General features: G+C 57.4%; 1 protein-coding gene and 1 long non-coding RNA gene across 2 annotated transcripts in view; one reads left to right on the top strand and one right to left on the bottom strand.

Annotated features, from left to right (window-relative positions):
• Positions 1-9026: 9026 nt before the first annotated feature.
• On the bottom strand, positions 9027-13773 carry LOC128816407 (uncharacterized). The gene is made up of 2 exons (XR_008439894.1): positions 13202-13773; positions 9027-9597 (listed from the first exon to the last, which is right to left on the bottom strand). It is a non-coding gene; the product is annotated as an uncharacterized LOC128816407 (long non-coding RNA).
• Positions 13774-14553: 780 nt separating this feature from the next.
• The window catches only part of RTN4R (reticulon 4 receptor), an 82524-nt gene continuing 69369 nt past the window's right edge, over positions 14554-27708 (top strand). Inside the window, exon 1 of the mRNA XM_053994223.1 lies at positions 14554-16392. Coding sequence (XP_053850198.1) covers positions 16173-16392 — 220 coding nt within the window. The 5' untranslated portion in view covers positions 14554-16172. The remainder of the gene's footprint in view (positions 16393-27708) is intronic.

The following is a 27708-nucleotide window of genomic DNA, read 5'->3' as shown; positions in this document are numbered from 1 at the left end:
GGAAGGCATAGCCCGGACCCACGGGAGGTTTGGGCTGGGTGAGGTACAGCCCCTCCGGGGGGATCCCAGAAGGGCTGCAACTCCTCCCACAGAAGAATCACAGAATCACAGAATATCCTGAGCAGGAAGGGACCCACAGGATCATCCAGCCCAGCCCCTGTCCCTGCCCAGACCCCCAACAACCCCTCCCTGGGCATCCCTGGCAGCGCTGTCCAAAGGCTCCTGGAGCTCTGGCAGCCTCGGGGCCGTGCCCATTCCCTGGGGAGCCTGGGCAGTGCCAGCAGCCTCTGGGGGAAGAACCTTTCCCTGATCTCCAGCCTGACCTGCCCTGGCCCAGCTCCAGCCGTTCCCTGTCCCAGAGCAAAGCTCAGTGCCTGCCTCTCCTCTTCCCCAAGAGATTCCTCCTGCAGACACCTGAGCTCCTTCCCTCCGTGCTGTGCTGCCCCTGGGAGCTGAGGAGTTCTGGAGAAGGAACCCAGGACAAGGTGCCACCTGTCAAGCTGGAGAACGGAGAACGCTGCTCTGCCAGGTCCCACCCGTGGCAGCACCACATCACCCTGCAGCCCTCCCAGTGACCCCACAGCAGGAGCACTGGAGCTCCTGCCCTGATTTTTGGGTGCCTGGCACATTCCCAGGGCACTGGCATCCCTGCGTTGGCTCGATGTGCGGGAGAACTGAGTCCCCAGTGCCAGCACAGGTCTGCACACCGGCTGTCCTCACTGGGCCCAGCAGCAGGGCAGGTGACAGTTCCAGGAGCTCCTCCTGTGCCTGTTTCTCCCCTGAAAGGTGTTCTTCCCTGTTTTCTGGGCTCCAGGGCTGCCTGGGCTCTACCAGTCCCGCCAGGCAGGAGGCACAGCCGTGGTGCAGTGCTGGGTATCGACGTGCCCCAATATTCATGGCCCCATAAAGCTGTTTTATGGTGATATAATAACCCTAAATATGGCACTATTGGTAACAAAGAGTTCGTAGCTCTGAGTGCTCTATCCTCGGTGAAATAAATGCCTCCCAGTCATCAACAGAGGAGCTGGATGGAGTCAAACAGACAGCAGCTTTTCAATCCCTCTCCCCGCTGCAGCTTCACAAGGTATCAATATATCTATTGGAGTCCTTTGTGAGCAAGACATAAATCTGGGCGTTTGTTTGCCGGGAACAAATGCTTTATTATTAGCAAATTGTAAAGCAGGGGCGAAGCACTCTGCTAACAAGTGCCCGATCTGCAATGCTAATGGCAGCTGGCTCCAGCTCACACTCACGCCCCTCCTGTAAACACCTCCGTGGGAGTGAGCAGCATCTCCCGGTGACTGATAGCCCAGCCTTCCCCTCCCGCTCCTGCTGCCGCTTCAGCTGCCGAAAATAAGCTCTGCAATCGCTCCAGGCCTGGCAGACGAGCACGGGGAAGAGCTGGGCAATGCTCTCCACTCTGAGTGGCAGCGGAGCATTTTGACATCTTGCCAGAATTCCTGAAAAAGGAAGGGGGAAAATCCATTTTCTTTCTTTCTTTTTTTTTTTTTTTTTTTTTTTTCCAGGCTGTTGTTATCAGGAGTGAGTGGGGAGCTGTGTTTGCCAGGAGCTGCGAGGCTGGCAGGCTGCTCACCATCCATGTGGGGTGGGGAACATGCTGGGAGATGTTCTCGACATGCTGCAGGGCTCTCCAAAATCCTGAGTGATCAGAGTCCACTTTGGGACCTGCTGCAGTCAGAACACCTGGACAGGACTGCCAGGGAAGCCCCAGCGACAGGGGACACCACGAGTTGTCAGCAGCTTTGGGAACTTCCCCAGCCCCACTCCTCCTTCAGAGAAGCTCAGCTCAGGAAAACTCCCTCGGTCTTGCCCACATCCCTGGGAAGCGGAAGAGCCCCAGGGCCCTGCCTCAAGATCCTGAACCTGCAGTTTAAGTGAGGTTCCCTCCTGGTTTTCTATTTCCCAGTGCATCACCATCCTGGTCTGGGGGCCAACCCAGCCATAAGCAGCAGATATTCCATCCACTTCAAAGGGAAGGAGTGCTTCCACCGTGAGCTGAAGGGCTGCTGGCATGCTCAGCCTGGGGCCCATCTTCCCTTTCCGGTGCTGCCATGCCCAGGACCCTGCAGCAGTGTGGTTATTCCCAGCAGCTCCTTGGGAGCACTGCAGCAGGCACCACCACCCACTCCTGCCAGGGAACAGCAAACACGGCCAGCTATTTGCAAGCTCCATTCGGAGTGCTTTGAAACAGCTTCTCAAGTCAGTTCTGGTAAAGCTCTCAGTGATCTTCCCCACTCTGAGAATGTTTTATGTATTTCAGAGCACTTTGTCACGTGCACACAGGAAGGTGCCTTTCAGAGGGGCTTCTCTGTTGCTTTAGGGTGACATCAAGTTGTCCATGTGATCCACAGACCCTCTGGAGCTGGAAGAAGAGCAGCCCCAGACACCAGAAGTCCTTCCACACTCAGGCAGTGGTGCAAGAGCTTCCCAGGCTGCAGTTTTCCAGGGCACAGCCCCTCTCCACAAGGTTCTGTTGGAGCAGAGCTGAGCATGGTCCCTGCAACAGCTGTGGGAGGTGGAAGAGTTCCCAGGGGCCTCCTCTTGCTGCTCTGCTGGGAACTCAGCCAGCCACAGTGGCACCAACCAGACACACACCTGGGCACATGCTCAGTCCCATCTTCCTGCTCTCTGCCTGTTCACGTGGGGGGCTGAGGCTGGGTGGGATTGGGCCTCAGCCAGGCTCTTGCATGGTGTGATGGCTCTCCTTGGCTCCCTGTCCTTGGGACTGCAGCCCAGGGGAACATGGCAGTGGCAGGAGAGGAAGAGCAGGACTGTGAAATGTGAGAAAAGTATGGGGGCGGGGGTTTAGCCAAAGGGCCAGCTGGGCTCTGGGCTTGGAAAAACCTCAGGAGGAGGAATAAGGAATCCCTGCTGTCCTTGCCATGCCAGCATCCATCTCCAAGGGCTGCCAGTTGTTGTCTCCTCATACCTGCCCTATTCCTGCACTGCTCCCTGAGCATCACTCCTGATGCAGAGATGGAGCTGGGACATGGCCTCAGCACCTCAGCCCCATTTCATGGGGAAAAGTCCCTTTCAGCCCTGCCCATCCTCCCTGGGATGCCCAGGGCAGCAGCACATCTTCCACACTGTCTCTGCCTCCAGCCTATCTGCAAACAACCCCAGAGCTGCAGTGCCCAGCAAAAATGTCAGGCTGGACATCAGCAGGAATTTCCTCATGGAAAGGGTGCTCAGGCCTTTGCAGGGGCTGCCTGGGGAGGTTTGAAGTCCCCATCACTGGAGGTGTCCAAGGAAGGCTTGGATGTGGCACGCAGGGCTCTGGGCTGGGGATAAGGTGGGGATTGGGACCAGGTTGGAATCAATGACCTTGGAGGGCTTCTCCAGCCTCAGTGATTCTGGGATTCTGTGAATAAAGCCAAGGTTCTCACTTCCAGCAGACTCTGGGCAAAACCTCCAGCCCTGCAGGAATCTCTCATGGAGAAAAGAAGCCAAAATTTCCATCCTGCAGCATGGAAATGCTCAGCGCTGTCTTGCCTGGCACCTGCAGCAGTCAGCCTCGTGCTGGCTTTGCCTGATGTTCCCAGAATCTCATGGATCAACACACAGAGCCCGTGGCAGCAGCCCTGTGTCAAGCCCTGGCAGCGCTGCCCTTGGAGGGGACAGAGGTGACAGTGGAGCTCAAAGTGACGCCCTCTCCTCAGCCTGTCATTCTCCAGCTCACAGTGCAATTCCTGCCTCCCCTGATCCTGCATTCCTGAATTCCCGGTGGGCCCAATGCAATTCCTGCCTCCCCTGATCCCGCATTCCCGAATTCCCGGCCGGCCCAATGCAATTCCTGCCTCCCCTGATCCCGCATTCCCGAATTCCCGGCCGGCCCAATGCAATTCCTGCCTCCCCTGATCCCGCATTCCCGAATTCCCGGCCGGCCCAATGCAATTCCTTCCGCGGCCGCACAGATGGCGTTGGGCTTGGCCGTGTGAACGCGGCTCTGCAGGGCCGGCCGGGTCCGCAGACAGAGACGAACCCCACAAATGCCGGCTTTGGACAGCGCTCGGTGCCCGGGTGATTTCTCTCCGTTTCATGCTCAGCGCTGTCACTCTTAAAATCCACTTCAGCGCTGCCACCCAGCATCATCTCCTGCTGGAAAACCCCTGTCTCCCTTGAAATCCCCGTCAGGGGGCTGTGGTTGCTGCCTCTGGGGCTGCTTGAGACGAGTGCGGTGCTGCAGCTCTGCTGGATGCTGTCTCTGCACCGGTGCTGCAGCTCTGCTGGGTTCTGTCCCTGCACCGCTGCTGCAGCTCTGCTGGGTTCTGTCCCTGCACCGCTGCTGCAGCTCTGCTGGGTGCTGTCCCCTGCACCGCTGCTGCAGCTCTGCTGGGTGCTGTCCCCTGCACCGCTGCTGCAGCTCTGCTGGGTGCTGTCCTTGCCCCGCTGCCCTCCCGTGCCCCCCGGGCTGCAGGGCCGGCCCCCAGCCCCTGCCAGGCTCCTTGGTCCCTGCCAGCTCCTCTGAGAGCTGCCCCACTGCTTCCTTGAAACTTGTCCTGTACTTTACTTTGAATGCAGCAGGGAGTCAGAATTCCACCCACTGTTCCCTTCTATTCTTGGCCCTCCGCTTCCCTCACCTCCCAACCAAAATCTGTTCTCCTTCTGAAAATGGCTCTGATTTTCTGACGGTGAGAAAGCAGCTCTCCCACGGGGGCTGGGGGCTGTGGGCTGGCACCCCCCGGCTCCGAGCAGCCCGGCCCAGGGGCTGCCCCTGCCCTCCCTGACCCCTCTCTCCAGCCACGCTCGGGTGCCGGGGGCTGCTCTGCCTGCTGGCAGCAGTTCCGCGGCTCCTCCAATCCCTGTTTGTTGCATTTGTCGCCTGCCTTGTGCCAGCACTGCTAAATTTACGGGATTGTTGCTGGGAATTAGCGGCATGTCCGTGTTTTCCTCCCTCCCTTCCTGCCTGCGACTGCCAGGCGAGGCGGAACGCGCTGTTTGTCCCCTTTCCAAGCGGCTCTGTCGAATCAACAAGAACAGATTATTCATCTGCTGCGGGAAGCTAATTGCAAACAGCCAGGAAACAGAGGATGATTTCATTGTGAAGGAACGGGCAGCGCTGGCCCTGCCCCATTTGGCAGCACGGGTCAAACCCGGGCTCACACCTGAGCGCAGCCCTGGTGCCAGCACCCTCGGATGGCTTTGGGATGCCACTAACAGCTGGTGCCAGCACCCTCGGATGGCTTTGGGGTGCCACTAACAGCTGGTGCCAGCATCCTCTGATGGTTTTGGGGTGCCACTAACAGGGACCCTGCTCAGTGAGGCAGCAGCACAGCCCCATCAGTCCCAGACCAAGCAGCAGAAACCAGTGCCAGAAACCCCTCCAGCTCAAGCCCAGGCACATCTGTAACACCTGCACCTGCTCCCTGAGCTCCTGAGCCTGCGCTGGGGGGAATCCTCAGGTGCTGTTCAGAGCTCTGAGGTCTCTGGAACACAAAAACCCCCAAACAAGCATCCTCGTGCTGCCCATTTTACATCCTTAGCCAAGAGGTGGCACAAACAGTAGCCCCAGGGCAAGCAGGAGCCTCATGGAGGTTCCTCCAATCCAGGAATGTGGACTGGTTTGCTGGAGATGTGGTTTGTGTGTCATTGTCACAGAATCCTCTGTCACTCCTGGTGGCACCTCAGCTCCACCTATGTACAACGCTCACCCTGCAGGAGCAGCATGGCCTGAGTGTCCTGAGTGCTGTCCCCTGCCCAGGGATGGCCACACGGCCTCAGGAGTGCTGGTCCTGCAGGACATGGAGCCATGGCTTTGGATTCCCAGCTCCTGGTGCTGCTGCCAGGGCTCTGAACCAGCAGCTGCTCTGCAGAGTCAAGTTTGCAGAGAGAGGAGCTGATTTCCATGGGCCGCTGAGCCTTCCCGCAGAGCTGCATTCTGCTTTCCTGCAGCCTGCTGGCTTTTCCTGAAAGCCACTTGCTTTAGGAAGCTACATGGGCACTTGGCTTTTCCGGGGCACTCTGCAGGAGCAGTTCTCAGCTGTCACTGCAGTGTCTGCACTGCTCTGGGCAAGGGTGGGCAAGGCAGGCCAGGGGGGTGCAGGAGGTGGCCTAATCCCAGGAACTCTTCTACGCTCAGTCTGCTGCCAAAACCACACCTCCTACCTCCTTTTCACTGTACTGAGTGCTTTTTTGCCAAAATACTCAATTCCATGACTTTCTTTTGCCACTTCCCCTGTGGAATTGGGTGCCCAGATGCTCCCCTGCCCTTTGCCAGCAGAGCAAAGCCATGGCCTTGACAGGGATGTTTCTAAAGCCTTAATTAAGAGCTGGTTCAACAGTGCTGACAGCATTTTCTTGGGGTTATTTCTTAGAGCTGAAATAATTCTTGTAAAGCCTTGAAGGTTCCAGCACATCCCCTGGAACACCTCTGTGGTCCAGAGCAGCAACAATGCCCCCGTAATTCCGTGCCTGGTGAGCAGGTGAGCTGGGCTCTAACACCAGCAGTTCCACAAGGCCAAACCCGGCATTTACTGGGATCATGGCAGTTTGGGACAATAATTGCCAAACTGGATCAAAGACAAATCCACCAGATTTGAGCTGTTTGAGTATTCCTGCACTCCCCTGAATATAGAGCAAGTTTCAGGGCAGAAAAAAAGGTTTGAAAAAGTCCAGCTTGCCACAGGTTTTCTCCAGGCAAAGTCTGGGGTCAGGTTTAATCTAAAACCTTCTTGGAGTATGAGCAATACTTTGGTTCTCCAATCTTTTGCCCAGTTTGGCATGGTCAGTACTGGAGAATTCTGCTGTGAACTTTGCAGCCCACGCATTACATTTTCAGGAAAATACACACTAGAATTGTATTTATTGTTTAATTCTAACTAAAGAAGACAATACTGCCTTACACCTCTCTGAAATGCCTCAATGTGCTCCAGTCCACTCTGCTGCTTTCCATGGGGAGGTTGAAGGCTTGGGACTGACTAAAAGGTCTAAAACTGAAGAGCCAGACTGTGGCACTTGGAGATCCATGGTGCAGAATGACAAAGCTGCTTAAACCTGGCCTGTCCCAGCTGAAGAGCCTGCCTAGGAGCACCCAGGAGCAGCCCAAGCCAATCTTTGCAGATAACTGAACAAGTGATCACTGCTCTACCCCAGCTTCCCATCTTGCACCTTCCTCCAGCTCCATAGGTTTCTCTTTTCCATGTGCAGTTTTTCTGCTCTTTAGCCAGTTTCTCCAGCACCAAGCCATGCCAAGTGCCGTGCCAAGTGCCATGCCAGCCCCAGATTCATCAGGGAGCTGTGCAGGGGGTGGGACACCGAGTCCCTCACATCCCTCAGGCACAGCCTGCTCATGGCTCCCCTTGCCTAGGGCCAGGGGGGCTCCTCTTGTTGTGCCCCCTGAGACCTCCAGGCTGTTCTTGGGGATCTCCTTCTTCCTCAGGGCCGATTTCTCCTCCTCAGGCTGTTTGGAAGGTTTCAAAGGGTGGCTGGGCACAGTTCCTGGTGCATCACACCTCACCCAGTCCCTCCAGTGCCCCTACCCAGGACTGTCACTCCATGATGGGCACATCTGTGTGTCCCACACAGTCTGGTCCAGCTTGAAGTTGTGATTTGCCTCCAGCCTGCCCTGATCCTCTATCCTTGTGTCCTCTCCTTCCCACTCCCCATCCCACCTCTGCTTTGGTTCCTGCTCCAGGGTGGTTCCCTTTCTTCTTTGTTGGTGGCAGGGAGTGAAAGGGGAAGAGTCCAATTTTTGGCCTGGAATAAATTTACGTTCAGTGCCCTTGGACAGCCCATGGAGCTGGTCCGTGTTTGGTGCAGATCCCCATCAGTGGGGGCAGAAGAGCTGGCCAGGTGTTGATAGGACTCCTGATCTGTCTCACATCCCTGTACCTGCCCCAACACAGCTCTGCTCAAGGTACAGGAGCATCCCCGGAAGTCTCTGCAGGCCCTGGAGATTCGCAAGTTAAGACATGAGCTAGAGGAGTAATCCAAAATGAATAATTTATTTTGGTGAATTTTCCTTCCCTCTGTTTACAGATTGTCTCAGAGCAGATTGCAGCTTTCACACCTCAATTCATTATTGGAAACTATTTGCAGATAGTTCCCGGTCTGCAACTCATTTGCTAACTCTGCTGGGAGCACTGCAGATCTGAAATCAGAGCTGCTGTGACTGGTCAGGTGGTGCTGCCATGCTCTCATTCCTCTGTGACATCTCTGACGGTTGGGATGGGGCTGCAAGGGCGGCTGCTCCCGGTCACAAATTCCACGCTCATTTTCTGCCAGTGCTCTCCAGCAGCCTTCCTGCAAGTCCCTGCAGCTGCCAGGACAGCCAGGGGCCTTGGGAGAGGAGGGGTCAGCCTGAAAAATACACAAGGAAATTAAAAACAAACAAACAAACAAACAAACCGAGTGAGGAGGAGAAGCCACGTGCCAGTACCTCGAGGCAGAGGGAGTCTGGGCAGCGATGTCCGTCCCAGGCTCCACCGCAGTGGAGACACTGCTGGACTGAAGGGAGACACACAGCTGAGCCCTCAGATAACACAGCGATAACCCATGGATTACAGCCCACCCCTCAAGTGCTGCCCCTGGGAACAGCAGAGCCCCTGGAAGGCAGAGCTCAGAGCAGTGACCCCAGCTTGATCCTACTGGTGTGTCTGTGCTGCCTATAATCAAAAAAGGAAACTCTTGTAACAGATCTAAAATAGTAAAATAAAAGCAGACCTTTATTTGGAAGCTTCCAGGTGTCCCGGTGGTCATGGGCACGCCCAGTATTGTATTTTTACAATTTTTAGAGTTTTAACAAATTAGCATATCTAACGAATATTGTCGAATTAGAAGAGCAGTTGGTTAGGTAATTGTTCCCCCAGGTACTGCCCCACTGGAGTTGGTCTGGGGCTTCTTTGCCCCACTTCTCGTTATGTCTTCTTAAATTCTGATTAGAAAACAGAATGTTCTTCTTGTCGGTCCTCTTTTTGAAAATAAGACTAAACAGTATTTCAGGAATGTGTTAGAAGGTTAGCTTCTTACTCTGAAATCGAAGAGAAAGGATAGGAAAAATACCAGGAGCTGTATAAACACATTTTAATGGTCTACAAAGTCATAAAGATATGAAAAATACAGAAAAAGCAAAAATGTTCAGGCATCAGCTGGGCTGGAGCGGCCATTCTTCAGCTGCTGCTCCCAGGACTCTTCCCACTCCTTGGCTGTGTGTCCAACACGCAGCCCAGACTGCAGGAGGTGCTCACCAGCTCGGACTGGAGGCTGCTGGGAGGGCTTTTCACCCCAAGAACCTGCTCAGTCTGGATCCTGTGTCCGCCTGGAGGTTTGCCATTGGGGTGGGGATGAGAGCAGCTGGTGCAGAAATGGAGAGGCCGTGGTTGTGCTGGGCTCCCAGCTGCCTGGGATGGCCTGGGGGACACCCAGCACCTCCAGCTCAGCCCAGCCTCCAACACCCATGGCGTGCACAGGGCTCCCCTTTTCTTGGCAGCAGCTTTTCTTGTCAGGTCTTCGTTCAGATTTTGCTGCACCTCTCTCACTCCCCTTGGCTCCCCCTGTACGTGCAGAATCTCTGGGGTGGGCTGGCCCCAGCTGGATGTTGAGTGCCCACTAAAGCTGCTTTATCAGTGCCCTCTGCAACTGGAAAGGGGAGAGAAAATAAAGGGAGAGGTAAACACTGGGAGAGATCCCTCCCTGGTCATCATCACAACAGCCTGAACCTGGGGAGAGTGATTGAATTTATTACCAAAAAAATCAGAGCAGGACAATGAGAATAAAATAACCCTTAAAAACAGCTTTCCCCCACCTCCCCATCCCTCCTGTTCTCTCTGCTCTGGAGCCAGGCTGGGAGAGGTGGGGGTGCTCACCTGGAGAGGAGAAGGCTCCAGGGAGAGCTCAGAGCCCCTTGCAGGGCCTAAAGAGGCTCCAGGAGAGCTGGAGAGGGACTGGGGACAAGGGATGGAGGGACAGGACACAGGGAATGGCTTCCCACTGCCAGAGGGCAGGGATGGATGGGATATTGGGAATTAGGAATTGTTCCTGGGAGGGTGGGCAGGCCCTGGCACAGGGTGCCCAGAGCAGCTGTGGCTGCCCCTGGATCCCTGGCAGTGCCCAACACCAGGCTGGACAGGGCTTGGAGCAAACTGGGATAGTGGGAGGTGTCCCCCAAACCATTCTGGGATTCCCTGCCTGATGCCAGCTGCTCCACAGTGAGTGCAGGGCGAGCTCAGGGCAGCCCCAAGCCCAGTGGCAGCCCTCAGCCAGGTGAGTCTCCCCAAGGCTGGAAAGGGAGCAGCTTTCTGCAAGAGACGCCTGAATAAACCAGCAGCCCTTCCTGCACAGCCTTCTGAAGGATTCCTGGCACATCCCAATCTCAGCAGCACCGCCAGGACCAGGTGGGAACCTTTTACAGAGGGGATTGATGTGTCAGGCTGGAGCGGTGCTGGGATGATTTACGGGAACAACTCGTCCACGCCGACCCCATTGCTCAGGCAGGAGAGGCCTGAAATGTGAGGGAAATCACGGAGCAGGAGCTGCGAGGGCCATCACTCACTGCTGGGAGCAGCAGCAGCCCCGGGATCGCTGCCGAGGCAGGGCTGGGTGCACTGACAGAGGTGCAGATTGCACAGGAATGTTCCTTGTCTCTTCCCAGACCTCACCTATCCTGGCATTCCCAGAAAACCCTTCTGTTCCTTCAGAGCAGGCCTGCCATGGACTAGCAGAGGCGAGCTTTTCTCTCCCTGCCCTGCCCTGCCCAGCCAGGCTCTGGTGCAGTTTTTCATGGCAGGAGGAGCAAAGCAGCCCAGAGAACAGCACAGACACCCGGAGCCGCTCCCTGAGCCTGGCAATGAGCTGAGCAGCCAGCAGGGATGGAGTGCCCTGCCTGCTGGGGCTGCAGCCAGGCACAGCTCACACCAGGGCTGTGCTGGCAGCCCAGCCAGCAGCTCCTGCCACATCCTGTGTCCCTGCACAGGGCCCAGGGGTGGCCAGCCATGCCTCTGTCCTCTGGGCATTGGGCTGGCCCTGCCAGTGCTGGCCCCGAGTGGCCTCTGAGGTGCTCTGGTACCCAGAGCAGACCAACTGCAGGGAGAAACCAGACCTGGCACATAACCTGTGTGAGCTGGAGGGACCCACAGGATCATCCAGCCCAGCCCCTGTCCCTGCCCAGACACCCCAACACCCCCACCCTGGGCATCCCTGGCAGCGCTTTCCAAAGGCTCCTGGAGCTCTGGCAGCCTCGGGGCCGTGCCCATTCCCTGGGGAGCCTGGGCAGTGCCAGCACCCTCTGGGGGAAGAACCTTTCCCTGATCTCCAGTCTGAGCCTGCCCTGGCCCAGCTCCAGCCGTTCCCTGGCTCCTGTCCTGCTCACCACAGAGCAGAGCTCAGTGCCTGCCTCTCCTCTTCCCCAGGAAATTCCTCCTGTGGACACCTGGGCTCCTTCTCTCTGTGGCACACTTCCTGTGGGAGCTGAGCTGTTCTGGAGAATGATCCCAGAACAAGGTCCCACCTGCCACAACTTCACATCAACTGCTCCTACAGTTATGTGTAAAATACCTGTTTTATATTATAAATGTTAGGTGTGCAGGTAGGATGGGTCAGTCTTGCTACTCTGTTCTGCTGGAAGAGTCACTCTGCCAGCACAGAACTTCTCTGCCTGCTGGAGTGCATCAGTTCAGGCACTGAAAATGGAGCAGGAGCTGCTCTGGGTGCCTGGATAAATCCTGTCAGCACAGACCCTCCCCGAGTGCTCCCCTGGCCCAGGAGCCCTGCTGATGCAGAGCCTTCCAGTGCCTCCCAGTCTGCAGGGGTCATGTTCCAGCTGCTGGAAATGTCCAGGAAAGAACCATGGTCTTGGTGCCCTTCACAAAAGTCAACAGGTGAAAGGTGTCAAGCATAAACTTTGTCACTAGTGCAGTGGTGGTGGCTCTGGGGAGTCCTTTTGGGTCTGTGGTTGAGAATCTGCCCCATGGTGTGCCCATGCCTGGCCTCAGAGCAGGTGAGCATCAAAAAGATCTTTTTGTGTCTCTGCAGGGCAACTCTTCCAGAGGCCCAGAGGGATGGTTCCTCCTGGAGCAGGTGACATTCCCTCATCTGTTGCTTGCCCACATCTCCTCCTGTCTCCTGTGAGCACAGGCAGTGCCAGAGCTTGGCAGAGGCACAATACAGAGTCCCAGGAGGGTCTGGGTTGGAAGGGACCTTAAAAGAGCATTTTGTCCCCCTTCCACTAGAAGGAGAAAAAAAAAACCTGGTCTTTTGGTTCCCTTTTCTGCCTCCTTGTTCCTCTCAGAGGTGTTTTCAGGTGCTCCCAGCCACATCAGCCACAGGACAGGTGCAGCCAACAAGGCCATGGGGAAGAAAGGGTGAAAAGCTTTTTCTGGACCAGAACAAGATACACTTTAGTCAATATTGGGATTCGAGTGTCAATTCCTTTAGGCTCTATTAAAAAAGAAAGAGGTGGGTGTGAGCACAGCAAAAGGCAATGAATTCCCATTTCATGTGCCCTGTTTCCCCACATCCACCTCTCTCAGTGCCCACAGGCCCAGGAATGTGCCCTAAATCCTTTGGGAGCCCTGTGCTCACAGCCCCAGGTTGAAGAGAGAAGGGAGGGATGGCACTTTGCAAACAAGACTCTCAATGTGCAGGAAGAGAATTGATCCCAGTGTGATTAAGCATTAGGTAGAGACGAACATATAATTATCCAGTCAAAGCAAGGTGTCTTCATCTCGAGGAGCCTTGGCTCCTCTCCAGAGTTACTCCCACTGCAACTGCGAGCACCCCAGCTCCCCCAGGAGATCTCCTGCTTGGGACTCCCCTCCTTCACCCAGCTCTTGCTGGACGCCCCATGCCACATGGAGAAACGGGAAGCACAGATGTCACCCAGAGAAACGGGAAGCACAGATGTCCAGCACGGGGCACACAGCAGAGCCAGTTTCCTGTGCCTTGTCACACGGGCCTGGAGGCAGAGCTGGTCCGAGGACACCGTGGAGCATCACTGCATGCCAAGGTCACAGCCCCACGCTGCCTCATGGTGACCTCTGTGTCACAGCTGCTGGGTCAAACAGCCCAAGGAGGTGCAGGGATCTGCAGCAAGAGTCAGCCCCAGCCCTGTACAGATGTGCTCTCTCCGTTTCCAGATTAACCTTTCAGAAATGTCAGCCAAACAACCGCCGCCTCCCTGGTACAACCTGGAATTTTCGGGCCTGTGACTAGAGCTTCAATTAACTCCTTCAGTGCTCCCGCTCACCTTCCAGTCCTCTCCCAGGAAATTCCAGCTCCAGGGTCCTTTCTTCTGCAGCTATTTTGATGCCCCACACGTTGGTGACCTCTCTCTCCTGCTGCACCTCTTGGGATGGAGAAGTCGAAGGGCACTGCTGAAACAGGAGTGCTTGCAGGGGTGTTCAAAAGGGAGGAGCAGCACATTCCTAACCTGTGCTAGCTGGGCTGCCACTGCAGCAATAGCAGGGCAGGTGGGATCATCCTCCCTCCCAGAAGACGTCCACAAATCAACAACAGAGTGTACTGCAGCAGATTGCACAGGAATGTTCCTTGTCTCTTCCCAGACCTCACCTATCCTGGCATTCCCAGAAAACCCTTCTGTTCCTTCAGAGCAGGCCTGCCATGGACTGGCCCAAGCATCCGAAAGTGACCCAAATGTTCCAAGTGGCCCAGTTGTGGCCCTGTGGGCACAGTGCTCCTCTGGCAGCACGTTCATTAAGAGCTTTCCTGTTCATTAAGTGCGTGCAGGGCTCCTGGAAAATCCAGGATGGGCAGGATACAGCTGGGAATCACTCAGAGCAAACAGAGGGAAGGGGGCAGGCAAGGCAGAAGGGCTAGAGAAGGTCAGGGGATGCCTGAGCTGGACTGGAGGTGTGAGAAGGAAGAGGATTAGGGAATCATCTCTGCACCTTTGCACACTGGAGGAGCAGAAAGAGAGCGGCCAGAGGGAGCCCCCTGCCCTCCCCAGGTGCCACCTGCCCTCTCCAGGGGGCTGCAGGAAGGGGCTGCAGGCCCTGGGCTGCACAGAACTTCACATCTGTAGTTAGAGGGTGTCTGGACAGCTCTTCTGGGTCATTTTCAGATGGGTTTTCAAGGACCTAATGAAGGTATCCCTGCCCACAGCAGTGGGATTGGAACCAGATGATCTTTAAGGTCCCTTCTAACCCAACCCATCCTGTGATTCTGAGCCCAGGACCTTGGGCTAGTTCAGGCTGTTGCACAAAAAAGGCCCACACTGAGCAAATCACCTCCAGCTGCCCCAAGTGTCCAGCTGGGTGTCTTTGAGTGAGTGTCTTTGGGTGAGATTCTTTTTTCCATAGGTGATTGTGGGCTGCGTCAGTGTGAGGGACCCTCAGCCTCTGGGTGTGGTGAGAGGATTTGGCGCACAGGAGAAACTGAACCCTGGCTCACCTTGCAGTGATGCCTACAAGGAAAGGTGGAAACTGGGCTGGCCTTGAAGGGATGTGGTTGTGACAACCCTGAGGGCAAGCTGGAAGAGAAGGCCAATATTGGGGTGACAAACCACAAGTGAGGAGTGAAGGCGCAGTAGCATTTCTATTCCTGGTATACACAGGTAAAGATAATCACACACATTATAGAATGTCAGAATGGATTGGGCTGGGAGGGACAAGCTCATCCATTCCCACCCCTGCCATGGCAGGGACACCTCCCACTGTCCCAGGCTGCTCAAAGCCCCATCCAGCCTGGCCTTGGGCACTGCCAGGGATCCAGGGGCAGCCACAGCTGCTCTGGGCACCCTGTGCCAGGGCCTGCCCACCCTGCCAGGGAACAATTCCTAATTCCCAATATCCCATCCATCCCTGTCCTCTGGCAGTGGGAAGCCATTCCCTGTGTCCTGGCACTCCAGTTCTTGATGAAAAGTCCCTCTCTGGCTTCCTTGCAGCCCCTTCAGACCCTGAAATGTGCTGTGAGTTTTCCACACAACCTTCTCCTCTCCAGGCTGAACAATCTCAGCTCCCAGCGTGGCTCCATAGGGAAGGGGCTGCAGTCCAGACCTGCTGCCAGAGTTCTATGTCCCGTGTCCTAGGGGCACCAGGACTGTATGCAGAGTTCCAAGCAGGGTTTCACATGGATACAGACATATCCACACATTGTCCATGGCTCTGGTGGCAGTTGAACCTCTGCCTAGCAGGGACAGAGCCACCACCTCCCCATATTGTTCAGCTTTCCCCGGCACAATCCTTCCCTCCTCCTTTCCTCACTGAGCAAATGAGTTCACTTAATAAAAATCCACCTTTCTGCTTCTCACATGGGATGGCTGCACATGGGATCTGCCTGTGCAGGAGCCCTTGTCCCTCCAGCACAGGGAAGGCTGCCGGAGGGCTCAGCAGGGTGGGAATCCGGCTTCACCCTGCTTCAGCTACAGTGTAACCCTCGTGCTCTTTGGGTAAACTGAGGCAAGCTGCTGTCCTTCCTGCCCGCGGGAGACTTATCCCAAAGGGCAGGGATGGCGAGAGGGCTCAGCCACAGGGAAGAGTTCTCCTTCGGGCTGTACCCAAAGGGCTCTCTGACATCCTTCCCTCGGGCTCCGCAACCGCAGCAGCCGAATCTGGTGAGGAAGAGGAGGCACCGCGGGTTCGGATGTCTCTCGCCGCCTCCCCGGTGCGCAGATCCAGAGCAGTGAAAACACCCGCCGAGGTCTCCGGTGCCTCCCGAGGGGCTCCGAGCCGTGGCCCCCGCGGTCCCCGGGGCGATGCGGGCGCGGCTGCGGCGGGAGGTGGGGAGGAGGGAGAGGGCCCGGTGCCCGCCACCGCCCGGGCGTCCCTCTCCGCCGCTTCCTTTAGGTGGCACCTCTCCTCCAGGAATGAGGCTCCCGGCCCCGCGCAGCCCTGCCCGGGCCGCGGCCGCGCACCGCGGGGGCTCCGCCGCGGAGCCGCCGCCGTCGGAGCGGCCCCTCCTCCCCTCGCCAGCCCGTGCCCGGCTCCCCCGTCCTCCCGCTCACTCCTCCAGCCAGTAAATCCGATCTAGGCTGATTCCTCTCACGTCAAACCACATGATCCCATAAAACATTCATCGCCTCTCCATCCCCGCTCGCTCGCCGCTCGCTCCCGGGATCCAGCGCAGCCGGCTCCACTCCTCGCCGCGGGATCCGCCGCAGCCCCGGCCCCGTGCGTGCGGCGGGCGGGCGGGCGGAGGGAGGAGGAGGCAGGCGAGGCGAGGCGAGGCGAGGCGAGGCAGGGAGGGGGAGCCTCGCCTGGATGCTGACTCCAGCTCGGGGGCTGCTCATTCCCCCGATGAGCGAGGGCGCCGGCACCGGGAGCGCCCCCCCCCTCCCCGTGCGCCGCCGCTCCCCGCTCGGGCTGAAGTTTGGCTCCGGGATCTGCCCCGCTTTCCCAAGGATTGTACTGCTGCCGCTCCACTTTGCGCCTCCAGACGTGCCTTCCCCGACCCCTAAGATGAAGAGGGCGATAGCAGAAGGTAGGTGCGCCCCGGTCCCCCTCCGCCGCCGCGGCTCCCCCGGGCAGGGCACGGCGGCCGCGGCCCCAACTTCTCCCGGCGCCGGGAACTTCCCTCGCTGCAACTTTTTTTTCCCCGTGGGGTCTTCAGGAGCGGCCAAGGTCCCACGAGGGGAAGAGGGGCCCGGGGCCGAGCCGGGAGCGGGCGCTGGGGCCGGGAGAGTCGGCGGGGAGGGCGCGGGGGGAGCGGGAGCGCCGCGGCCGCGGGAGCGGAGCGGAGACGAGGCCGGAGGGGGAGCGAGTACCGGGCAAGGCTCGGCTCCAGCCGCGGAGCACGGCAGCGGGATGGAAGGAGGACAGAGGGATGATGGAAAGGGAGCACCGGGGTGGAAGGAGAGCAGCGGGCTAAACCTCCTCCAGCCGCCGCCCAGCCTCGGCTTGGCTCAGCTCGGCCTTGGAGTGACCGGGCGAAGTTGGTGCCTCGGGGGGAAGCGCGTCCCCAGCCCGCATCCCGCATCCCGCGGCGGGGGGCCGGGAGGGCGGGAGAGGGGATGGGGCAGCCCGGCTTGCCCCGCTCGGAGCCCGGCCGCCGGGGGAGCTCCGGCTCCGCTCCCCGAACCCGTCCCGCTCGCGGAGCCTCCGGACGGGGAAGTTCCCGGAGGGTCCGGGCGCCCCGCAGGGACAGCGGGTCCCGGGGTGCGGTGGGGCTCTCCGCAGAGCCCTCCCTTAGGGTCCCGACGCTTCATGTTCAGGAGCCAGAGGCTGGGAAGGGCTGGGGATGCAGGGGCTGAACCCCCTTTCCACTTGCTCGCTGCGCCGGGGGAGAGGCGCGGAGCTCGCAGCCTGGCACGGCCGGACTCTGCCTAAACCAGCCCTTTTCCATGGACTTTGGCGACAGTCTTTGTTTCCCGGCCCCGGTTGCGGGCTGGGGCTGGGACAGGGCTGGCACAGGGGCCGGGGGCTGCGGCGGCTCTCGGAGCCCCCCGGTCCCGCCGTGCCTCAGCAGCTTGCGGGGGCTCCGGGGGCACCGGGATGCGGCCCCAGCTCGGGAGGGACACTCGCTGCCAGGCTGCGGGCTCAGCCCGCTCGAGAAGCGTTTGCCACCCAGGTGTGTTCGCTGGGAACCCAGCCCACGGATTGCAGTTTTTAACTGGAGGGATCAGCCCATCGTGTGAGCTCCCGGGCTGGCCAGGTGCTGGGCAGGGGAGGTTTGGGCACGCGGAGCCTCTGGCTGCTCTGACTCTGCTCCCAGCTGTGCTGTCTCCAGCTCGCTTCCCGTTCCCATCAACGACACAGATATAATTCTCTTTTCCTTTCTATTTTGGAGGGCACTCTGGCTGATTTATTTGTGACGATCAAAGGACGCATCCAAGCTGTGATCCACACCGCATACTGCCTCCTTGAGAGGCTTTGTGTCCATCTGAAACGTGAAATGGCCAATTTATTCTTGTTCGGGGAACACCTTGGGAGCAGGCTCGGCTGCCAGCTTCTCGCCGGGCCCTGAGGGGATGCTGACACCCGAGCCTCCATTTGCCGGGGCCGTGCCCGGCGCAGGGGTTGCCATCGATCTGAGCCCGGCGGCTCCGTGCCCAGCTCGGCCCGCCGGTGCCGGGCTGTGCCGCGGGCTCTTTGTCACCCGCGGTGCTGGCAGAGCAGCCCAGGTGCTGGGTGTGGTGCGGACACCCCGATCCCCTCTGCTCCATCCCCGCTGCTGCTGCAGCGCTGCTCTCCCCACGCAGTGATACTCCCGGCTGCCGCCAGCATCGTGTGGAACAACACGGGGAATAATGAAATATAAAAACTGTGTTACAACGGCTTTATTTATAGAACAAGGCTTGGAGGAGTTTGGGGTTGAATTATTTGCTTTTTTTGCTGTAGTTTATGAATTGCTCCTGTGAGAGGCTGCCTTGCTGGCAGGTTTGGCTGGAAAGTCCTTACAAACCTGGGGGATTCTGTTTAGCTGAGTGTCCATCCTGCTGGATCTGGACTACATTTCCCACTGTGGGCTGCCAGGATGCTTCAAGTGCCTTGTAAGCCAGAAATAGCCACCAGGGGCAGTTGGACAGGCAGAGCTTTCCCTGTTTTCAGCACTTGCTGCCTTATTAACACAATTCATTTTTACTGAAAAAGGGCTTTCTATGGTTATTTTTTTTTTTAACCCGAATACAAACCCTTGTAATATGAGAACCTACATCAACATCACCGATGTGAGAGCAGCTCTTTTTTTTTTCCTCTTGAGAAAATACACCATTCATTGCATTATTCTGTATTTCCTGTCTTTATAATGTAAATTTTTTATCAAGGATGCTCTGCATTTTCTGGGCTTTGTCCCCCTTTCCCAGCCGGCAGCACAGACCTCAGACCTGTATTCCATGGGCCCATCAAAGGGTGTGTTTGGAGAGGTTTTCTAAAGAGGAATGTGCTCAAAGAGGAATTTTAGGGCAAAAAGGTGGAGGTGCTGTTGCACCACTCGGTGCCTGGGCGTTGAACTGGTGCAGACATGGTTGTTCCCTGCTGGATCTGGGATGTTTTCCCAGACAAAGCTGGGCCAGAGCAGGAGTTAATGAGAAGCAGTGAGAAAGTGTGGAGGGCTGTGGGCAGCACGTGCCGAACCAGCCGGGCCCCTCATTAATTCCTGCAATCCCGAGCTCAGGAGCTCCGGGCTTGCCTTGGGAAAACCTCCTGGGAGCCTGTTGTGTCCATAAAGGAGTGGGAAGGAGAAGGAGTCGCTGGTGGGAAGGAGCAAGAGGACAGTTTGTCTCACAGCATCTCTCTCTGCTCTGCCCTGCTCCCTGCACTGCTCCAGGGGCCTGGAATGCAAGGGCAGGAGAGTGGCTGTCGCTCCATCCGCTCATCCTGTGGAGCTGGGAGCTGGCAAGGGCCACGGGGATGCACAGCTGAGATCCCACATTCCCTGTGCCAGGCTGTGCCTGCTGACACAGGCCCTGTGCTGTGTAATCTCCTGACCCCAACTACGACTTTGGCCTCTGAGCCTTCCAAAGGAATAACCAAAATCCAGCAGCACAGATGAGAATTTTCCACATTTTTTGTCTCGGAAGCAGCGAGGAGCCTGTGAACTGGGGGCAGGGAAGGGGAGGATGCTGCACCCCTGCACGCACAGCCCTGCTGGCTGAGAGCACTGGGGCTCCTTCCCTTGCCATCCTCCTGAGCCACACGCAAGGAGAGGGAAAATCGCCTGAGCCAGAGCCTGCACACAAAGCAGGACGAGGCAGATTGCACAGAGCTGAGCTCCCATTTCTGCTCTGAGCCTGCCCTGGGCTGCTGTGCCGGCGGCTCGGGCGGCTCAGCCCCGCCGTGCTCAGCCCATCCCCTGGATGGGGGGAGCTGCAGCCTGGGATTCGCCCTGCAGGGACCAGGAAGGAGCCGCTCTGAACAGCTCTGCGTCCTCTTCCCCTTGGATTTGCAATGCTCTCTGCTGCTGTCACCTTCAGTGAGAGGGATCTCCGAGTGCCAGGCGCCTCTTTTGATGTTCCTGAAGAGGTTTTCTCTTTATGCAGGAGGCATAGCCCCCGTGGAACAGGAGAACCCTACACCACTGCACAGGGGGGATGTCAGAGGCAGCAGCTCAGCGTGGGGCCTGCCAGGGCTGGGAGTTTCTGGGAGGGCTTGTCCCTCCTGGGAGTTTCTGGGAGGGCTTGTCCCTCCTGGCCAGGTGGGAAGCTCTGTGCTGGGTCCCAGAGCCAGATGGAGCCGTCTGGGATTTGTGAGTAGCAGGGTGTCAGGGCTTCTCCATCCCAGACACACAGTGGCGTGGGAGGGAGGAGTGAGGCTGGTGAGACACAAAGCCCACCTTCTCCTCCCCTTTCCTGCTGTGGCTGCAACTCCTGGAGGTTTCCAGAGGCTGAGGGAAAAGGGGACAATTGTACTGAAAAGTCTTAATCAGCTGAAAGAGGCTGAGGGTGGATCCTGCCGTGCTTGCGCAGAGATGCTGGAGGAATTCGTGCAGAGTTTGCTCAAATGTGCAGACTCACCTTAGCCTGAGCTGTGTCAGCCTGAGACTGCTGGGACACGTGGGAATGGGAGTCTGGAGTGGCTGGTTACCCCTTGTGTGGTGTTCAGAGGGGTGTGTGAGCTCAGGGCAGTGGCACCAGGTGATACAGCTGTCTCCCTTGGGCTGTGTGCAGCAGCCTGTGTGGGCAGAGCACATCTCATGGTGTGGCACAGACCCTGACTGTGCCTGCTTTGCTTTTGGAGTGCTCCTAGAAGGCCTGTGGAGTCTGGTCTTGGCCCTGCTTCTGCCTTCTTTGTATCCTTGACCAGGTCAATGAGCCTTTCTGCGATGTAGTCTTAGCTTTTCCAGCACTGTCCCTCAAAGAGTGACGCTCAGTTATGTCCCAAGGGACCCAGGATATGCTTAAACTCAGCCCAGAGCTGAAATGTGGAGGTCTGAGCAGTCACTGATCACCTCCTCAGCAGTGCCACAGTGTCAGGTGACAAGACTGATGATCTCCTGAGGGCTGTTGCTGCATCCACAGCAGGTTTGTGTCTCTGGGCTGGCCCACCTTCCTCCCAACCTTCACACTGCAGCTGATCAACAGCACCAGCAGATTTTACAGCATTTATTGTCCCTCTCCTGGAACCAGGAGATTAGAAAAGCACTTGAGTTTTATTTGGAATCCTCCTCGGTTGTCAAGGAAAGCAGAAACACTCCACAAGCACATGCAAAGCATCAAGGAGACTGGAAACAAGAAAACACAAACACTCCAGTGCTGGGATTTTTTGTTCAGTTTCAGGAAAGCTCAGCAGTTTGAGGCATCACCCTGATGACTCTCAAGCAGCAGTGCTGGGTCCTGTCTGCCTGGGTCAGGCAAGGCCAGGCTCAGAATATTTGCTTTCATGAAATCATGGAATATTTTGGAGGAATCACCTGGATACACCTGGAGTACCTCTGGAGGTGTCTAAAGAACCTCTTGCTCAAAGCACAGATGATTTCAAAGCCAGATCTGGTTGCTCAGGGACTTGTCCTTCCAGCATGGATGTTTTTCCCAGGATGGATGTCTTCCCAAGGATGGAGATACCCTGTCCTCCTCCACACGGGTGCTCCCTGTCCCTTTGGTGACCTGGGGGTGCCTGGCTCTGTCCCTGGGCGCGGCAGGGCAGGGGCAGGAGTGATGGTGAACTTCACACTGTCTCCCTGTGAGGTCAGAGCAGGTGCTGGGGAGGCACCAAAGAGGGGTAAAAGCCAGGTCACGGCCAGGGGACATTTGGGATGGCAGCAGGGACACTCAGGGTGGCAGCAGGACACTCGGGGTGGCAGCAGGGACACTCAGGGTGGCAGCAGGATACTCGGGATGGCAGCAGGGACACTCAGGGTGGCAGTAGGGACACTCAGGGTGGCAGCAGGGACATTTAGGGTGGCTGCAGGGACACTCAGGGTGGCAGCAGACCCTTGTAGACGTTTCCTGTGCTGGTGTTTGCTTTGGTGGCTGCTCCTGGGGAAGAAGTCCCTGGCCAGTTTTACATGGCCTGGTTCTAGCTGCCCCAGCCCAGTGTCCCACATCAATGGTCATTAAACACAGCTCCCCTGGAGCTCTGCAGTCCTCAGATGCACCCTGTGCTGGGAGCCTTTCCTGGCACCCTGCAGGGGCAGGGACCTCTCTGAGGACACACAAACCTGGCCAAATCCCAGAATCCTGGAGGGGCTGGTGGAAGGGTCCAGGGCTATTGCACCTCAGCTCAGGTCTGCTGTGGATTTCTCTGTCCAAGCTTTGGAAACCTCCAGTGAAGGAGCCTTGCTGGCCTTTCCCAGTGCTGGAGCTGATTAAAAAGCTTTTCCTGATGTCTGAACTGAAGCTCCTAAGCTGTAGTTCTTGGCTGTGGCTCCTTGCTGTGTCACCTGGCCACACAAAGGTGTGGTTTGCTCTGCTGTCCTCTCAACTGCCTTGGAGTAGCTGGAGGCTGGAATTAAATCTCCCCACCCCTTCTCTTTTCCAAGCCCAACCATCATAATTCCCTCTGCCTGACCCTGTAGGATATACTCGGGCATATATTGGGAAGGAATTGTTCCCTGGGAGGGTGGGCAGGCCCTGGCACAGGGTGCCCAGAGCAGCTGTGGCTGCCCCTGGATCCCTGGCAGTGCCCAAGGCCAGGTTGGACAGGGCTTGGAGCAGCCTGGGATGGTGGAGTTCCAGCCCAGCCAGCCAAGGACAAGGACTGGACATCGGCTCCTTCCTCCTTCCAGGACCTGCATCCTGAGAGGATCCAAACCCTTTTGCCCCATGGTGTTTGTTTACTGGAGCTGGCTCACAGAAACCTCCTTGTCCAACATTTCTGTCCTTGATCCATGGGCTGCAGAGCCTTTATTGGCAGCTGTGCTCTGATCCCACCCCGAGCTGCAATTCCACATGGAGGGGGGAACGGTCGGATCCAGCAGTGGAAAGAGGCTCAGTGCCTGCAGGGGAGTTTCCAGCCCATCCCAGCTTCTCTCAGTCCCACTGCAGCTGGACACATTCCCTCCCTGGCTCTGGGAATCCTGGTGCCTTCCCAGCACTTTGTTTTCTCTCTCCGTGCTGCACCTTCTGCTGGAAACAAAAGAATGTTTGCATTCCAGCGCGATGCTTCCCTTTCTTCCCTGAGTGCAGGGGATAATTACAGTGCCTTGCACTAATTGATCCCTTATTAGTGATAATTGTGATTTACATGGTGCTTTAGGAAGGGGCATTTCTGTGGCAGAAGTGATGCTCTAATGTCACACTTCGCGGTGGCTTGTGATGTGTCACCTCATCTCCCGTGAGCTGCTCATGGGGGAAACGGGTTCACTTTTATTTTTTTGTTAAAAACCAATCTTTTGCAAGAACCATCTGGCTGCTAAATTCTCCTCCCGGAGCTGTGTGGTTTGCAGGGAGTTCATTTGCGTCTTTAGCTACTAAAGAGGAAGTAAAAGTGACTGATTAGTCTGAGACTGGGACCATTCACATCAAAGTGACAGATTTTGCGAGCTGGATTTGGGGAAGTGTTTAAAACTGGTGTGTTTTCATTAAATTTTGAAGACTGTGGGCAGAAGTGTGCTCTTGGCACTGCAGCTCAGCACTCAGCCCTGCACCCTGGGTTGTTATGTCACAGTGAATTGTGGGGCTGTTCAAATTTGCCTCTGCTTGTTTGATGACTTTAAATATTGATTTTAATTGTGCCTCTTTCTTAAGGCTGTGAGTGATGGTGGGAGCCATGGACGGTAATCCCTGAGCACAATGCAGCCATGTGCACTGGGAGGTGGGAACTCAGCCTGGCTCATCAGTGGAGGGGAGGGAGAGGAAGGAAAATACCTTTGCAGCCCCCAAACTCAGCTTTCCCTGCTCCCACGGGGGCTTGGCAGGGATGTGCCATGAGCTGCTGGCCAAGTTGGGCTCTCAGGAGCCCTTTGGGGGTGCCAGGGTAAGGCTGGGAGGGCTCCACACTCTCCCCTGTCCACAGGGGTCATTGGAAAGCCTAAGAGCAAATCTGGAGTTTGGGAATGTGGAATTTGTCACTGTAGAGAGAAATGGTCACCTGGGAGCCACCAGGACCTGTAGGACTTGCACTACAAAGATCTGGAGGGACATGACACAGGGAATGGCTTCAAACTGACAGAGACTGGGTCTAGACTGGGTATCAGGAAAGATCCTTCCCTGGGAGGGTGGGCAGGCCCTGGCACAGGGTGCCCAGAGCAGCTGTGGCTGCCCCTGGACCCCTGGCAGTGTCCAAGGCCTGGCTGGACAGGGCTGGGAGCAGCCTGGGACAGTGGAAGGTGTCCCCCAAACCATGGCAGGGGTGGCACTGGATGAGCTTTAAGGTCCCTCCCAACCCAAACCAGTCTGGGACTCTGGGACTGCACATCCCTGTGGCACTGGTATATTTTCAGGAGCAGTGGGAGCTGTGGTGCGAGCAAATCCCTCTCCCTGTGCTCAGGTTCCTTGCCAAGCACACATCCTGCTGGATCTGGCCCTGATCAATGCTCTCTGTGGCCGTGCAAACACGGTTAGCATTGGCTTTACACTAGAGGGCTGTCTGTCCCTTTCCCTCTGCGAGCAGCCCGTGTGCCAGGAACATTCCTGTGGCAGGACCAGGATCCCTCGGTCTGCCAGCATCCCATCCTGTGGGGTGGGGAGTGCTGCAGGCTGCTGTTTGCTGCTCAGCTCTGCTCTCTGTGCTGCTCACAGCATCCCTGCCCTGGGCTGGAGGCCCTTTAGAGCTTCTGGTGAAGTGGAGCTCTCTGGCTCTGCCCCCTGTCCAGCTCAGCAGTTTCCAAACAGGATTCCTTCCCCTCCTGTTTTTCCAGGCCCCTTTTGCCCCTTTTGCACTCTGTGGTGCACAGGGGTGCTCTGGGTTTCCAGGAGTGTGGCATTTCCTGCTGCTGCCCTGCCCTGGTGAGGATCTGCAGCCCTGAACAGCTGCACATCCAGCTGGGGGGTGACAGACAGGAATTGTTTTGAAAATGGCTCTGGGGGCTGGAGGAGCCTTTGTGTCCAAGGGCTAAAAGAGATTTGGCTGCTTCTGCCTGAAGGTTCATCTGGGACAGTTCCTCTGGCTCTCCTGTGGGACCTCTGGGGGGCTGGGACCTCTGGGGACATTGCCACCATGAAGCCTGGTTGCTTTGGACGCCTGCTGCCATTTGTTTCATGGAATCACAGGATGTCCTGAGCAGGAAGGGACCCACAGGGACTATCCAGTCCCACCCCTGTCCTTGCCCAGACCCCCAACAATCCCACTCTGGGCATCCCTGGCAGCGCTGTCCAAAGGCTCCTGGAGCTCTGGCAGCCTCGGGGCCGTGCCCATTCCCTGGGGAGCCTGGGCAGTGCCAGCACCCTCTGGGGGAAGAACCTTTCCCTGATCTCCAGCCTGAGCCTGCCCTGGCACAACTTCCTGCTGGTTGAATTTAATTGATTGGTTTAATTCTGTCCCCATTCACCTTTAACTTGTAAAGTTGGTCAAGATGGAACCAGCTAAAGCTTGCCTTTGCCTGACACACATGGTTTGAATTCAGGCCTGCCTGGAGAATTCCAACCCCAAACACAACCCCTCCCTCATGCCACGCATTTGTGGCACTGAATTTTCCTGTTCCTGGATGCCTGGAGCAGTGGGAGCTGCTCCTGTCCAGTGATGTCCCACCCTGTCCCAGTGATGGTGGTGGGACACTGCTGGGCCATGGGGACCAGGTGTTGGACCTGCTCTGCATCCACCCCCCTCCACGGCTGGGACAGGAGCAGGAGCAGCAGCGGGAGCTGCTGTCCCCTGGGCTCAGGACAGGGATGTCCCCGGGCCGAGGGTCCCTTTGCTGCTCAGGGTCACTGCTGCAGGCAGCATCGCCTGCTGTCCCTGTCCTGTCACCCAGGGCACAGCTGGGAGCTGTGGGCAGGCAGGAGGGCCCCAGCTGGCCCTGCTGGCACAGAGCTGCTGTGCCCTGCCCATGCCAGCCAGGCAGGGCAGCTCAGGAACCACACAAACGTGGAATGGGTTGGGTTGGGTTGGAGGGACCCTACAGCCCATCCCTGCCATGGCAGGGACACCTTCCACTGTCCCAGGCTGCTCCAAGCCCTGGTGTCCAGCCTGGCCTTGGGCACTGCTATGGCTGGGGCAGCTGCCCAGGCTGGGTTCATGGGCTGCATCTCTCACCCCACCCTGCTCCCCCACATTTACACAGCTCTGGGCAGAGCTGCTGTATCCCCCACTTGGCTGGGTCCATTTCAGGCCACAAAATGGATTTTAGCCGCTTTGGATGGGAAGCAAAGGGATTGTGCCCCCCCAGCCTCCCTGGGCATGGCAGGGGGATCAGGCTCAGCCCCTGCAGGATTGATGTTCCAGGATTGATGTTCCAGGACTGATGTTCCAGGTTTGAACCTCGAGTTCTGACATCAGGGTTCAGCTGGGCTTGGCAGCAGAGCCTGGCTGAGGGGTGCAGCTTCATCTTCAGGTGACCTCCAAGGTCACCCCCTTGGGTTTGATGTCACCCACAAGCCCAAGGAGCCATTTCTCCCAAGCTTTTACCAAGACCCAGCTTCTACCATGACACAAATTTTGCTGCTGAGGCACTGGAGGCAGTGTGGGGTCTGGAAATCAGACAGTACTTGTTTAAACATCAGTCCCACTACTCGAGCACTCTTCCTGTTTTCCTGAGGCTGTGTCCTCTGCTGGGTGCAGAGTGTGGTCCCAAAGCCCTGGGAAGGGCCTCTGTGAGGGGCTGGGGGTGCTGCTGGCTGGGGATTGTGTCCAGTCCCTGTTCCCTTCTCTCCCAGGCTGGAAGGGAGTTCCATGGGACAGCACAGCTGAGGAGAGACACTTGTGCCAGTGGCACAATAAATGACCCTGAGCTGCCTTGGGGAGCCAGCCCAGGAGAGCTTTTCCTTGGCCATAGCTTTTCTGTGGGGAATGCTTTGCTTTCTCCGTTTATTTTTGGCTTTCTTAAGAGTTTCTCAAGGCTTACAATTAATCCTGAGCTTTGGGGTGGCCAGCTGGGCTGCAGGGCCAGAGTCTGACTCAGAACACTGGGTTTGGCCATTTCCTGGGGAGCTTGGATTTACTGTGAGCTTGGAAAAGTTTAACCTGGGGACACCTGGGCCATATGTAGAGTGCTTTGCATGGAGAGACAGCTGGGCCAGGGGAAGTGTCCCTGCCTATGGCAGGGGTGACACTGGATTATCTCTAAGGTTCCCCCAGTCCAAGCCATTGCAGGATTCTGTGATCCTGTTTTATAGTCACAAGGACCCCCCAGCTCAGCCTGTGCCTGCTCCAGCCCTGCCTCCTCCCAGTTCCTGGGTGCTGTGCACTCTCCTTCCTGCCCTCGCTGGATGGACCTTCTGGAAGTGTTGGGGCTCTGCTGGTCTCACCCATGTTTCTGAGTGTTCTAACTCCTCTCCTCCTAAAATCAGGGCCTCACCGTGGCCCATGTGAGCACGACTCCCTGCCATGACCCTTGTGCCCTGAGTGGTGCTCCTGAAGCCACCCTCGTGGCTCGGTGTGGGAATACTGCAGTGGAAGCCCCTAAAGCTCTGTGGGATATCTGGGTGTGTTCCACCCCTCTGCTGCTGGGGGCTGTGTGCAGTGTGCTGGCCCTGGGGTCACCAGGACAGCGGGGAGGGCCAGCCCTGCTCTCCAGACCATGAACTGGTGACACACAGCGGGGCCAGCAGCCCGCCCGCCACCTCCCCTGCGCGTGACAGAGCACGAGGCCCTCCCGCTAAATCCCTGCCAGCTTATCCCAGCCTGTCTGCCCGCACAGGAGGGGACACCAGCGTCTGAGTGCCCCTACCTGTCTCCATGCCCCCTGCCCAGGCTGAATGTCCCCAGGGGACGAGCTGGGGTGACCTGGTGCCCTGGGGCACTGCAGGGATGGAAGCAGCTGCTC

The sequence above is a fragment of the Vidua macroura genome, chromosome 18 (assembly GCF_024509145.1).
Source record: "Vidua macroura isolate BioBank_ID:100142 chromosome 18, ASM2450914v1, whole genome shotgun sequence".
Classification (NCBI taxonomy): domain Eukaryota; kingdom Metazoa; phylum Chordata; class Aves; order Passeriformes; family Viduidae; genus Vidua; species Vidua macroura.
The sequence above is the reverse complement of the archived record's forward strand: the minus strand, read 5'-3'. Positions and strand labels throughout refer to the sequence as shown.